The sequence below is a fragment of the Orcinus orca genome, chromosome 19 (assembly GCF_937001465.1).
Source record: "Orcinus orca chromosome 19, mOrcOrc1.1, whole genome shotgun sequence".
Taxonomy (NCBI): domain Eukaryota; kingdom Metazoa; phylum Chordata; class Mammalia; order Artiodactyla; family Delphinidae; genus Orcinus; species Orcinus orca.
The window spans coordinates 30,705,531-30,719,431 of record NC_064577.1 but is presented as its reverse complement, the minus strand read 5'-3'; the positions used below and the strand labels follow the sequence as shown (position 1 = coordinate 30,719,431).

Here is a 13,901-nt window from a genome sequence, read left to right as displayed (position 1 = left end):
CCCTCCCCTGCTGGACCAGGGTCAGGGAGCTTCCCGGAAGGAGCGTCTCAGCTGAGACAAGAAGACAGAGAAGGTGCTAACCAGGGACACGTGCCGCTGACTGGGGGGTTTCCGGGCTGAAGGAGCAGCAGGTGCAAAGATGTCAGGGTGAGAAGGAGGCCAGCACATTTGGGGAAGCAGAAAGGCTGCAGCAGTGTGAGGGAGGTAGCTACGCGGAGGATGCGACCAGGGAGGGGTGACATCTGGGGGCAGGAGCCCAAGTTGGCTTGACCCAGGGCAGTGACTACGGGGTGGGGGTGGGGGTCTGCATGGAGGCAGGAGAGGACCCCATGACCTCCAGGGTGGCAGCTGCGGAGTGGGCTGGACTTGCCCTCTGAGAAGAGGGGGAGGGAAGGGGATCAGCTCAGTGACCTGGGGTAGGGGGCAAGCAAGGCTGGCTGCACCAGGGGCTTCTGGCTTCTTATCTGGGACCTGTGAACTGTCCCCAGCTTACCAACAGGGTGACTCAGATCTCAGACACACACTCTAGGGGGACACACACACACACACATACACACAGGCATACATATGTATACACGGGTACACACACACATGGGCACACACACATACCCACCCCCCCACACATGTGTACAGGCACACCTCATTTTTTTTTTTTTTTTTTTTTTTTTGCTGTACGCGGGCCTCTCACTGCTGTGGCCTCTCCCGTTGTGGAGCACAGGCTCCGGACGCGCAGGCTCAGCGGCCATGGCTCACGGGTCCAGCCGCTCCGCGGCATGTGGGATCTTCCCGGACCAGGGCACGAACTCGTGTCCCCTGCATCGGCAGGCGGACTCTCAACCACTGTGCCACCAGGGAAGCCCAATAAAATATTTTAAATTAAGGTATATACATTATTTTTAGACATAATGCTATTGCACACTTTTTAAAATCTTTTTACTTTTCTCATATTTTATTCCTTATATTGATAGGTTAAGAAAGTAAAATCTTCCTAAGTACTGATTCACAGATAATGCTTATAAGTGGCACACAAAACATTCAGTTTCACAAACAGTAATATCCAATGATCCCCTTAAATGCAATTTTAATCCTTACTTTAAGCTAAGTGCAAGAATAATACAATAAGCTAAATACACACAAAACCTGTATATGCTAAACTACAAAAGTGGTTTCCATAGCCACACATGGTCTTCACATTTCCACAATGAACAAGTACTAACAAATATGTTAATAAAACACTACCCCAGGGCTTCCCTGGTGGCGCAGTGGTTGAGAGTCCGCCTGCCGATGCAGGGGACACGAGTTCGTGCCCCGGTGCGGGAAGATCCCACGTGCTGCGGAGCGGCTGGTCCCGTGAGCCGTGGCCGCTGAGCCTGTGCGTCCAGAGCCTGTGCTCCGCAACGGGAGAGGCCACAACAGTGAGAGGCCCGCATACCGCAAAAAACAAAACAAAACAAAAAAACACTACCCCAAATGCTTGTCCTGGCATCGGCTTTTTCCGCAGTGCCATCCCTGCTACTGAAAGCACTTATTTTTTTTTTATAATTTTGAATTTTACTTAATTTTTTTATACATCAGGTTCTTATTAGTCATCAATTTTATACACATCAGTGTATACATGTCAATCCCAATCGCCCAATTCATCACACCATCACCCCACACCCCCGCGGCTTTCCCCAGTTGGTGTCCATACGTTTGTTCTCTACATCTGTGTCTCAATTTCTGCCCTGCAAACCGGTTCATCTGTACCATTTTTCTAGGTTCCACATACATGCATTAATATACGATATTTGTTTTTCTCTTTCTGACTGACTTCACTCTGTATGACAGTCTCTAGATCCATCCACGTCTCAACAAATGACCCAATTTCGTTCCTTTTTATGGCTGAGTAATATTCCATTGCATATATGTACCACATCTTCTTTATCCATTCGTCTGTCGATGGGCATTTAGGTTGCTTCCATGACCTGGCTATTGTAAACAGTGCTGCAATGAACATTGGGGTGCATGTGTCTTTTTGAATTGTGGTTTCCTCTGGGTATATGCCCAGTAGTGGAATTGCTGGATCATATGGTAATTCTATTTTTAGTTTTTTAAGGAATCTCCATACTGTTCTCCATAGTGGCTTCATCAGTTTACATTCCCACCAACAGTGCAAGAGGGTTCCCTTTTCTCCACACCCTCTCCAGCATTTATTGTTTGTAGATTTTCTGACGATGCCCATTCTAACTGGTGTGAGGTGGTACCTCATTGTAGTTTTGATTTGCATTTCTCTAATGATTAGTGATGTTGAGCAGCTTTTCATGTGCCTCTTGGCCATATGTATGTCTTCTTTGGAGAAATGTCTATTTAGGTCTTCTGCCCATTTTTGGATTGGGTTGTTTGCTTTTTTAATATTGAGCTGCATGAGCTGTTTATATATTTTGGAAATTAATCCTTTGTCCGTTGATTCATTTGCAAATATTTTCTCGCATTCTGAGGGTTGTCTTTTTGTCTTGTTTGTGGTTTCCTTTGCTGTGCAAAAGCTTTGAAGTTTCATTAGGTCCCATTTGTTTATTTTTGTTTTTATTTCCATTACTCTAGGAGGTGGATCAAAAAAGATCTTGCTGTGATTTATGTCAAGGAGTGTTCTTCCTATGTTTTCCTCTAAGAGTTTTATAGTGTCCGGTCTTACATTTAGGTCTCTAATCCATTTTGAGTTTATTTTTGTGTATGGTGTTAGGGAGTGTTCTAATTTCATTCTTTTACATGTAGCTGTCCAGTTTTCCCAGCACCACTTACTGAAGAGACTGTCTTTTATCCATTGTGTATCCTTGCCTCCTTTGTCATAGATTAGTTGACCATAGGTGCGTGGGTTTACCTCTGGGCTTTCTATCTTGTTCCATTGATCTATGTTTCTGTTTTTGTGCCAGTACCATACTGTCTTGATTACTGTAGCTTTGTAGTATACTCTGAAGTCAGGGAGTCTGATTCCTCCAGTTCCGTTTTTTTCCCTCAAGACTGCTTTGGCTATTCGGGGTCTTTTGTGTCTCCATACAAATTTTAAGATTTTTTGTTCTAGTTCCGTAAAAAATGCCATTGGCAATTTGATAGGGATTGCATTGAATCTGTAGATTGCTTTGGGTAGTATAGTCATTTTCACAATATTGATTCTTCCAATCCAAGAACATGGTATATCTCTCCAACTGTTTGTATCATCTTTAATTTCTTTCATCAGTGTCTTATAGTTTTCTGCATACAGATCTTTTGTCTCCCTAGGTAGGTTTATTCCTAGGTATTTTATTCTTTTTGTTGCCATGGTAAATGGGAGTGTTTTCATCTTTAGTGTATAGGAATGCAAGAGATTTCTGTGCATTCATTTTGTATCCTGCAACTTTACCAAATTCATTGATTAGCTCTAGTAGTTTTCTGGTGGCATCTTTAGGATTCTCTATGTATAGTATCATGTCATCTGCAGACAGTGACAGTTTTACTTCTTCTTTTCCAATTTGTAGTCCTTTTATTTCTTTTTCTTCTCTGACTGCCGAGGCTAGGACTTCCAAAACTATGTTGAATAATAGCGGTGAGAGTCGACATCCTTGTCGTGTTCCTGATCTTAGAGGTAATGCTTTCAGTTTTTCACCATTGAGAATGATGTTTGCTGTGGGTTTGTCGTATATGGCCTTTATTATGTTGAGGTAGGTTCCCTCTATGCCCACTTTCTGGAGAGTTTTTATCATAAATGGGTGTTGAATTTTGTCAAAAGCTTTTTCTGCATCTTTTGAGATGATCATATGGTTTTTCTTCTTCAATTTGTTAATATGGTGTATCACATTGATTGATTTGCATATATTGAAGAATCCTTGCATCCCTGGGATAAATCCCACTTGATCATGGTGTATGATCCTTTTAAAGTGTTGTTGGATTCTGGTTGCTAGTATTTTGTTGAGGATTTTTGCATCTATATTCATCAGTGATACTGGTCTGTAATTTTGAAAGCACTTATTTTTAGAAGCTTTAATGTGACCTGGGAAAATGAGTTCTCTTAAAACCTGACAAATAGTATAAGCCCCAAAGATTTTAAATCAAATAAGTCTTCCAACACAGAAGCATTCATAGGGAACTCTTAGTTTCTCAAAAAATTAAAATTAAAAAAATCACTCTTGTTATCTAAAGAAAAGAGTATTAAAACAAATTATGTTAAGACAAATAAACACTCCTAAAAAAAGGTTGTATTTTCTATCATTTTCTCCTTAAAAGAAACACAAACCAGTTCACTATCTTTTAATAACTTAAGACTACTGTAATCTAAAAACTTTAGAATACATGAAACACGTCTTAGCTATCAAAGGTACCATTTAGATTCCACATATTAAACAGCTACAGTACAGCCTACGATGGCACAAGTACACTTAAAACATAAATATTAATTCATCATTTAGACGGTCAGAAGTCAGGAGGAACTGAATGGTTTGCAAGGTACTTTGACTTACATGTGGTCACTAAAATCCAGTAAGTAATTCAAAGTATGGTAATATAATCGCAGGCAATTAAAGGCTCAAATATCACTCTAAAATTGAAGACATGAAAATAAAGACTGAAAACTTTGTGGTTCTCTAGCTTTCATTCACATGGCTAGATATCAGAACCTTACTGTGGAAAATATAGTTATTAAATATGATTTCCCCAGAAAATAATGAAGCTGCAGAAAGTACAAAAGGTGTCAAGAGCCACAGTCACAGTTTGCTTCATCAAATGCTTTTCTAGCTCGTTTCAGTTCTTCATTCATAGTAAACAAGTCTTTAACCCTAGCAAACTTTCCTGGGTCCTTTCGAATCAAGAAGATGATATCTTCAACTTGTACCTGACCTTGTCTTCCAATTGACATTGCCTTGTGAGTCATTTCAGTGATGAACTCTATGACAAGGTCTTCAAGAATATCTACTGACTCAGTATAAGGATTCTGACCATCCCCAAACCCATACACCATACACCGTAATTCTTTAGAAAAAAGTCTCTTTCTTTTACCCTGTCCACCTTCTGCACCTCCTCCAATTTCTTCATTTTCCTCCTCAAAGGTGGGGTCTTCTTCATCTGCCATCCCAGCAGCCAGCCACCTCCAGTGTGCACCCGCTTCCCACGGAGCTGCTATTGCACACTTAAAAGACTACAGTGTAGTGTAAGCATAACTTTTATATGCCCTGAGAAACCAAAAAATTTGTGTGACCCACTTTATTGTGATACTCACTTTATAGCAGTGGTCTGGAACCCAACCTGCAACACCTCTGAGGTGTGCCTTACACTTACATAACAAATACTTATACACACAGTTACATATACCCCCATGTGTGTGCACATGTAAATGCATACCTGTACATGCATACATGCGTGGACATATCAACATGCACGTGCACACAAACTTATACACGTATACATGTACACATACATACATAGACACATTCACACACGTGCATGTGCCTACACAACCCCGAGACCAAGCCTTGTTCAGAGGGTCTCCCCCCCTTGATAAGACCTCAGAAACAGACCTCACTGGCCCAGGGAGAGCCCCCCCACTTCTCCCCTGATAGCCTGAGCTTTCTGGTCCCCCCCACCCCCGCACTGGAAGCCACCACTAGGCGAGGTGGGGGTGGCCAGGTGCCCTGGGACAAGATAGGAGGTGGTAAGCAGCCACCTGGCAGAAGCAATCTCCGCTGGGCCCAGCCTTCCCCAGGAACAGCCCACTCTCCTGGGAAACAGCTCTGCTATGGGAGGAGGAATGCCCAGTTTGGTGACCAGCTGTGTCACTTTGGTGGCATTCTTGGGTAGCCCCCAAAAATGGCAGGTAGCCCCTTGCCCAGCCCCCCCCCCCCCCCCCGAGGTTGCTGTGAGGATTAGCTGGGAGGCTGTAGGGGGGAAGGCTTGGCAAACTGTGAAGTGACTGCAAACACAAGGTCACTCAGTGGTTCTGCCATGGCTGGGAGGTGCCTGGGGATCCAGCTGTTTGCCCCCTTCTCCCTGCTCCCCTGGGAGCCACCATCACTGCCCCAGTCCCTCCCTTCCTTCCCACAGAGGCCTCTGCTCCCCTCCCCCCACTTCCCAGCAGAAGGGTTGGAGCCAGACACTGAGATAAGGGGCTTGTTTTCTAAGGGCCTGGAATTCGGTGGAGATTGAGGGTCAGGGCCGGAGGGCATTGGCGCTGGCGGGAGGAAGGGGGGCGGGGTTAGGGCATAGTGAGCCTTTCCTTGGGGCCCCAGACCCTATGGGGACTTGCAATTTCCACCCTTTCGGGATGGCTCTGCAGGCACAGGGGGAGAGGTGGAGAGCTCCAGTTGTTGGGCCCCATCTCCATCCCTGCTCCCTTTTCCTTCAGGGCCCCAAACATTCCGGCTGCCTCCTACCCCAATTCTCCTCCTACCCCAATCCTTTGCGCATGCTGTTCTCTCTGCCCAGAACACTCTCCCCTCTGCCTTTGTCTGATTAACACCTTAATGTCTTCAAAGCTCAGCCCAATCACTGCTTCCTCCAGGAAGCCTGCCCTGATGCCTCAGCCAGGTCCAATGCAGCTTCTCCCAGCGCCAACAGGCAGCATCCTGTCCCCATCCCAAGGACCTGACCTCCAAGGGCAGGCTGCTTTGCTCTCCTTTATCCCCAGACCCAACCCGGAGCAGACACATGGCAGAAGTCCGATGAAGGTCAGTGTCTGAGAGTCCTCTTTGCTGAGGGGTGCCCTGATCAGAGGTGTGGGTGCCTCTTCTGGTGACCTTCAGCCCCTCAGGACCGACTTCCTCCCGTGAGGAAGAGACATCTGTGGCCCACACTCTGGGAAGGGGAGCTGCTGAGTGGGGCTGGGCACTCAGAGGGAGGCCTGTCCTCCCTGAGTGAGGGAAGGTCACCCTGCAGGAGGCCCAGTCCAGGCTGTCAGGCTGCACCCCACAGCAGCACGAAGGCCCAGGGCCCTGGACTGTGACCAGTAACCATGATAGAGCAGCAGCAGTAGGAGAGCAAGCACGCATACACAGTACTCACTACCAGCCAGGCGCCAGGGTCAGCAGGAGAAGCCTTAAGTCATCAAATCCTCAACAGCGCATTTTGCATTTAAGGAGACTGAGGCACGGAGAGGTTAACTGAGTTGTCCAAAGCCGCACACCTGGTAAATTGGGACTTGAGTCAGTCGGGTCCTTTTACCACTACCTCGCATGGCCCTGGGGGGAGGCAGCCCACCCGTCAAGGGTCGGGGGTATGGAGGAGGGAGCTCTCCATGCACCCCTCTAATTCCACCTCCATCTGAAGTCGGACGCTCAGATGGGTTGCACCACTTTGGGTCCCTCTGCCTGGCACCTAGGCGATGCCTGACACCAGTGGGTGCTCAATAAATCTGTACTGAAAAAAGTAGATAATGGGAAGCTAGTTTTTAGGGGCAACGTAACACAGTGGTTCAGAGCTGGACGCTCCTCGCCAAGTTCATTAGCTCTGTGTGTCTCAGTTTCCCCATCTGTAAAACGGGATGAAAAGAGTACTTGTCTCCTAAGAGCTGTTTAGAAACTTTACTGCGTTCACACTTGTAAAGTGCCTGGGACAGTGCGGGGCACACGGTAAGAAGCACATGAGCGTCTGCTCTATAAAAACTTGCCTGGTTTCGGTTTCTTCTTGGGTAAGCAGAACCCTTCCTCTCCCTCATCCCTGGTTCGCGCGTCGCAGACCGCGACGAAGGTCGTACTACAACTCCCAGCATGCCGCGGGGGCCCTCTCCCGGACTTGCGCGGTGCCGGCCGTGACGAAGGCCGAACTACAACTCCCAGCGTGCCGCGGAGCCGTCCCGCCAGCCACGGTCGGCCGCGGCCGAAGTTCGGAAAGTCCTGCTGCTCGGATCCCGCCGCTCCCGGTCGCCCTCGCCGGGGAGGTCAGGGCGGGGGAGCCGAGCGCTGCCCCCGCCATGCTCCGCAGACTGGCCCGGGCTGCGACCCAGCAGCAAAGGGCCCTCTGGGCGCGGGGATCTGGGAGCCAGGCGGGGATCCCGACGCACGTGGTGGACCTGCGCAGCGACACGGTTACCAAGCCCGGGCCGGCCATGAGGCGCTCCATGGCCGAGGCGGTTGTGGGGGACGACGACTACGGCGAGGACCCCACCGTCCGCGGTGAGCCCGGCGTGCAGGCCGGGGCCGGGGGTCCTCGCGGCGACCCCAGTGCGCTGTCCATGGTGCTGGCGGGGGGAGAGGTGGCCCGGGACCCGGGGTGGCGGCTCAGCTGCAGGCTAGGCATTGCGCTTGGCGTCCTTGCGGCTCAGTCTGACGCATCACTCGAGAGCCTGTTAGAAATGCAGATTCTCGGGCCCCACACCGGACCTCCTGAGCCAGAATCTGCAAGTTAAAACAGGATCGCCGGGTGACTTGACTCATTAAAGTGTGGCCCCACTGCCCGATGAGATGGGTGTTATCTCATCTTGCAGAGGAGGGCTCCGAGCAGCTGAGCCAGGCACTCAAGTTCCCATACCGAATAAATGGCAAAACAGGACTTGAACCCAGGCCTTCTCACTCTAGCACCGTTAGCTATTGTCCTGCACCCACCACCTTCCCACATGAAGACAAAGAGAAAACCCACCTAGAAAAGGGGATTCTCCACAGGCTGCATTACCCCACCCCCCGCGAGGAGTGGGTTCTAAAAACCTAGGGAGTGTTTTCAAGATGGTGACTGGTGCCACCACCCTGGGTTGAGTTGCTGCCTTAATGAACCATTGCTATTGCTGGAGTGTGTAGGACCGTCAGCTGTGCTAGGGGCAAGCCTGAGGGTTACCACTTGAGCCCTGAGGGCCTGGATGTGGGGTCAGGTGGTGATGGGGCTGATCATGCATCCAGCAGCACCCACTTTTGCCTGAAACTTCAAAGATGCTGACCCACTGCTCAGCAGGCCACCTGATGCATAGACAGTCACCCCCACTGAGGGGAGGGAGGTGCTGGGGTTAACGTGCATCCACAGAGAGTGCCTTGGGGACTGGCAGGTGGGGACATGGGACTCGCAGGAAATGGGGACTTTGTGGAGGAACCTCTTAAAAGATGAGTGAAGTGCTCCACCCCCAACCCTGGGCAGGGAAGGGAGTGCTGGCTCACCGGGCAGGGGAACTGCAGAAGCAGAAGCAGAGTGGTGCAAAAGGTGTCTGGGATATGGATGGGGAATGGGGCTGGAGTGGGTGTGCAGGAGAGCATTCCTGTCCCTGGAGGGGAGGCAGAAGGCAGATCCCACCGGTCCTGAATGTCACGGCAAAGGCTTCATACTGTATGCCACAGGCAGAGGGGAGCCACAGTGAGCTTTAAAGCCGGAGCCGGAATCCCCGCCCCCTCCATCCCCCCAGTCTCCTCCAGTCCTGTTCTGGGAGAGGAAGTCAGCAGAGAAACCGCAGGGCCCCACCTGCAAGGGACTGATGGGAAAGGAAGTGAGACAGGTGTGAGGTCTGGGTGGGACAGGAGGGTTCAAACCACAGAGTTTCAGTGTGTGTGGGGAGAACATGGCCCAGGAGGAGGCGGGGCACAGAGGGTCGACTGAGGGGCCCCTGGACCCAGATGTGCAGCCACCAAGACCACAGGCTGCAGCTGGCAGACCAGGGCTGGCGTCCTGCTTGGCTACTCACCACAGCCTTGGGCAAGATGCCCTCATCCGGACAAAGAGCTCATGGGGTCGGCAAAGAGAGGAATTTGAAAAGTGCCATTGTTGATGGGCTCCCCCCGCCGCGCCCCCATCCCTTCCCACCTCAGAGCTTCAGGCCACGGCTGCGGAGCTGCTCGGGGTGGAGCAGACCCTGTTCGTGCCCACAAACACCATGGCCAACCTCATCTCTGGTGAGCGCGGGGTGACTTCCATTTGCCCTCCAGGCCCTCCCTCCATGCTTCTCCCTTTTGTGCTGGGGGCTGTGACAACGTCAGTGGGGCTCCGAGCCATCTGGAACCTGTAACCACACCCTCCTCTCACCCCTTCCTGCCTGGGGGTCCTGCACTGAACTTCGTGACTTCCCAGCATGCTGCCACACCTTTGTAAATTGCCCCTTTATCAAATACTCCGGATTCCCAGGGTGCGAGTGCCCTCTGTTTCCTGCTAGGGCCTGACTGGTGCCCATGCCCTGGGCTGCTTATTCCCCAAACAGCAGCATCATGGCTGGCTTCCCCACGCAGGAGATACCCTGCAGGTGGGCTGCAGGGCACAGGGGTGTAGGGTGTGCAGCGCCCAATGATCCACAGGGTCACCGTCTTAGACTTGTGGACTTAGTGGGATGGTTTTCCAGCACCTGGCAGGAAGGTGTCTTGAAGGGGCGCTCTTTCCTAATTGGCATAAGGCACTTGGGAGCTAGCTGTGGCCTTGGGGGTCAGTCCGGCTGAGCTGGCTGGGGACAGATGGGCCCCATGGGACTCGGTGTCAACGCTGTCCCCCACCCCATCTACCTTAGTGATGTATGACTGCCAGCGCCGGGGCTCCCCGCTCCTCCTTGGGCAGGAGTGCCACCTCCACGTCCAGGAGCAGGGCGGGGTGGCTCAGGTAAGGGCCCAGCACCGCTCGCCTGGGGCCAGCACAGGATGCTCAGCACGTGGGGTGAGAACATGCCTCCCAGGCACCAAGTTGGGACCTGCAGAGGGAGAAATGGTGGCCTCTCCAGGGAAGGCAGTAAGGAGAGCCATTCCCAGATTGACCACACAGGGGCGGGCTCGGCTCAGGCCAGTCGGTTTGCTGGCTGTGCTTGTAACCCTGCTGCCCCCTAGTGGGAACCCAGAGCACTGGGCGCTTAGGGAGGAGGGACCGCAGCCTCCCAAGCAAACATGGTGCCTTCAGTCCTCCCCCACCCTTAGCTGGGATGTCTATGCCCACGTCCACAGCACAGGGGGAAGGCTTCACGGCCCAGAGCTGGGGAGGAGCAGACAGGACAGGGGTAGGAGGTGCTGCTGGACCCCTGGACCTCATCATTTGCACGCCCACACCTGCAGATCGCTGGGGCGCACTCCCACCCCCTCCCAGACCTGCCCCATGGCACCCTGGACCTGGCTGAGCTGGAGGGGCTGGTTGCACGGAGCCTTGGGAGCCGCTCCCACCCGGTCTGTGAGCTCATTTGCCTGGAGGACGCCCACAGCAGCTCAGGGGGCCGGGTGCTCCCCATCGAGTGCCTATGCCAGCCAGGCCTGGCCCCACCACTGTGCCCCCACCACTAGCCAGCTGCCGGCTTTCTGTCCCTCAGGCCCCTCTCCTGGGGTTTAGTCCCCTCTGATACATGCCTGGGTGCCCATCAGTGACCAGAACTTCTGTGGGAGACATGGGTGCGGTTCTAGGCGCAGATGCAAAGGGAATTATTGCCCCAGTGCCCAAGCTTTTCTCCAAAGAGCAGAGACCCAGTCCTCAGGGAGGCGAGTCCCCAAGCGGCACCACCTTGGTCTGGTCTTAGAGCCAGCGTGCAAGGGCTGGGCTCTGCCGCTCTCCCCTGCGAGAACTTGAGCGCTAACTAACCCTCCAGACCTATTCCTCATCTGGGAAAGGGGACTGAGGGCATCCTTCCAATAGGGCTGCGGCGAGGCTTCAGTAAGATGAGGCATTCATTGCTTGGCCCACAGTGAGCCCACCATAAACAGGAGATAAAACCCTTATCCTCGGGCTTCCCTGGTGGCGCAGTGGTTGAGAGTCCACCTGCCGGTGCAGGGGATGCGGGTTCATGCCCCGGTCCGGGAGGATCCCACATGCCACAGAGCGGCTGGGCCCGTGAGCCATGGCCGCTGGGCTTGCGCGTCCGGAGCCTGTGCTCCACAACGGGAGGGGCCACGCAGTGAGAGGCCCGCGTACCACCAAAAAAAAAAAAAAAAAGAAAAGAAAAAAAGAAAAAAAACACCCTTATCCTTGACCCCCTTTCACAGAGGACAGCCTCAGGCCCAGGCCCAGAGTGACTGCTCGGGTGCCAGATGGCCAAGCTTGTCACCAGCCAGCTCTCCTGACTCAAAGCCCTCCTGCTTCCTCAAGGACACAAGCCCAGTGACCCTCCAGTGATCTTCTGGAGACCCATCCTCCCTCTGCCCCTCCCCCCAGCCTGGCCCTCTGACCCCTCCTGCCTCTCACCCCCAGGTGCACCTGCTGGCCCGGAGCTATGGGGTCCAGGTTCACCTGGATGGGGCCCGGTTGATGAACGCCGCGGTGGCTCTGTGCATGCCCCCTGCCCGCATCGTGGAGCGCTGTGATTCTGTGTCTCTCTGTTTCTCCAAGGTAGGGAAGCCGCTGGGCCGCCCCCGACACAGGAGGGTAGAGATGCCCACAGCAAGAGGCCGAGTTGGGTCCCCGAGCTCCTATGTTGACAGCCGCTCACGCTGGGCCCCTCTAACCCCCTCCCCGATGAGGCCACAGTGTCGCCCATCCCTGTCCCTTTTGCCCCCTCCCGAAGACAGAGATGCACACCCATGGGCAGGCAGGCAGGACTCTCCTCTCTTCCCCCAGGGCCTCGGTGCAACAGTGGGGGCCCTGGTTGGGGGACCCAAGGGCTTCACTGAAGAAGCCTGGCGCCTCCGGAAAGCCCTGGGTGGGGGGATGCGCCAGGCGGGGGTGCTGGCCGTAGCTGCCCTGGTGGGACTGACTGATGCTGAGGAGGTGCTGCTGAAGGACCACCAGAACGCCCAGAGGTTTGCCAGAGGTGCCTGGACACCCCCCACTTCCCTTTGGCCCCAGGGGTGTGCCTTGGGGGTCCCCTGTAGCTGGGCCCAAACCCCCAGCAGGTGTGCATCCTTCCAACTCTAGAAGGTGAAGGTTAGCCGCTGAACCAGCAGGGGTGGGATCCAGGTGGTCTATGCTTTACCAGGCCACAACCCATGCAGGTCCTAGACCAGTAGGCACCCAATGCGTGTTAGTAATTTTCTACAGGATCCAGCAGAATGTAGCCTTTAACTTGGGTTGAGTCCTCACAACAACCCCAAGATGTCCCCACTTTACAGATGAGGAAACCTAGACCCCAAGAGGTTAACGGATTTGTCCAAGGTCACGGAGCTGAAAAGTAGCAGAGCCAAGCCTGCCCATGTTAGGAATAAGACTCCCTCTTTTCCTCCCACTACAGTTGGGCTGTCCTCTGCCTTTCCTGGGGTGACACGGCTGGAGTGGTAGGGAAGTGGTGGGGTACTGGGGTTGGGCTCCACTTACCACAGGACCTGGGCTCAGGAACTGGCATCCCCTGTCTGCTCCATGGATCTCACCACCGTAGAGACGAACATGGTGATGGTGAGGGTGGATGGGCTGCTGCCCGAGGAGCTGTGCCAGCGCCTGCAGACCATGAGCGCTGACGAGGTGGCCCAGACTGGCCACGCGGTGCGTGTGCTGCTGTCCCCTGGACTGAGCGGTCAGTGCGAGCCGTGTGGCACGACGATGTCTCTGCAGAGGACACCAAGCTGGCGCTGGGAAAGTGGGCGTTCGTGCTGAGGGCCCTGAGGATGGGGTGACAGACCCTGTGCCCTGGGTGGGATGGAGGGAGGCGGGGAGTGGAGGTGTCCCCAGGGAGTGGGTGGGAGGAGAGGCAGTAAAACAACACCCCTGTCATCCACTGGTCTCCTTGGACCCCTTCACCTCCATGACACATGGGGTGAGGCCTTCCACCTGTTCATCCAGCAAACCTCGCGTGCCCCTGTGTCCGGGACAGGGGCCCAAGCATGCAGGGACAGGTGGGACCCCATGCTGGCTCTCCCAGCACAGTCCAGGGGGCAGCCACATGGCTCATGAGAGCATCTTGGGGACTTGCAGGAGGAAGTGTGAGAGGACACAGAAATGGACACTGGTATTGGGTGGCCCAGTAGGAGGCTGGGACTTTACCTCGCAGTCATCTCATCTGTATTTACCTTTTTAAACAATAAAATTTTAGTGCTTATGAAATAATATGTCATTGCTGCACATAATTTGGGACAGGATCTCCTTTCTAGCAACTCCTGGGG

The 13,901-nt window shown here is 53.0% G+C and overlaps 3 protein-coding genes across 3 annotated transcripts; 2 read left to right on the top strand and 1 right to left on the bottom strand.

Annotated features, from left to right (window-relative positions):
* Positions 1-4,667: 4,667 nt before the first annotated feature.
* Positions 4,668-7,762, bottom strand: LOC117203559 (transcription initiation factor TFIID subunit 13-like). Its single transcript, XM_049701789.1, has one exon. The coding sequence runs from the start codon at positions 5,075-5,077 to the stop codon at positions 4,700-4,702; it is 378 nt and encodes a 125-aa protein (XP_049557746.1). The 5' UTR covers positions 5,078-7,762; the 3' UTR covers positions 4,668-4,699.
* Positions 7,173-8,487, top strand: LOC117203599 (uncharacterized). Its single transcript, XM_033439032.1, has 2 exons — positions 7,173-7,213; positions 7,675-8,487. Exons 1-2 carry the CDS (start codon positions 7,173-7,175, stop codon positions 8,342-8,344), a joined length of 711 nt encoding a protein of 236 aa, XP_033294923.1. The 3' UTR covers positions 8,345-8,487.
* A 180-nt stretch (positions 8,488-8,667) lies between these two features.
* Positions 8,668-13,530, top strand: LOC101288592 (uncharacterized). Its single transcript, XM_033438634.2, has 2 exons — positions 8,668-9,806; positions 12,061-13,530. The coding sequence occupies exons 1-2, from the start codon at positions 9,531-9,533 to the stop codon at positions 12,721-12,723; spliced, it is 939 nt and encodes a 312-aa protein (XP_033294525.1). The 5' UTR covers positions 8,668-9,530; the 3' UTR covers positions 12,724-13,530.
* The last annotated feature ends 371 nt before the right edge of the window (positions 13,531-13,901 follow it).

What these genes read in the sequence shown, in the direction of transcription:
- LOC117203559 (XM_049701789.1), bottom strand. Translation starts at nt 5,077, where the DNA reads ATGGCAGATGAAGAAGACCCCACCTTTGAGGAGGAAAATGAAGAAATT.
- LOC101288592 (XM_033438634.2), top strand. Translation starts at nt 9,531, where the DNA reads ATGTGCAGCCACCAAGACCACAGGCTGCAGCTGGCAGACCAGGGCTGG. An exon ending in CATGGCCAACCTCATCTCTG is followed by an intron (nt 9,807 to 12,060) that starts GTGAGCGCGGGG and finishes TCTCACCCCCAG; the next exon opens with GTGCACCTGCTGGCCCGGAG.
- LOC117203599 (XM_033439032.1), top strand. Translation starts at nt 7,173, where the DNA reads ATGGCCCTGGGGGGAGGCAGCCCACCCGTCAAGGGTCGGGG. An exon ending in CCACCCGTCAAGGGTCGGGG is followed by an intron (nt 7,214 to 7,674) that starts GTATGGAGGAGG and finishes CGCGCGTCGCAG; the next exon opens with ACCGCGACGAAGGTCGTACT.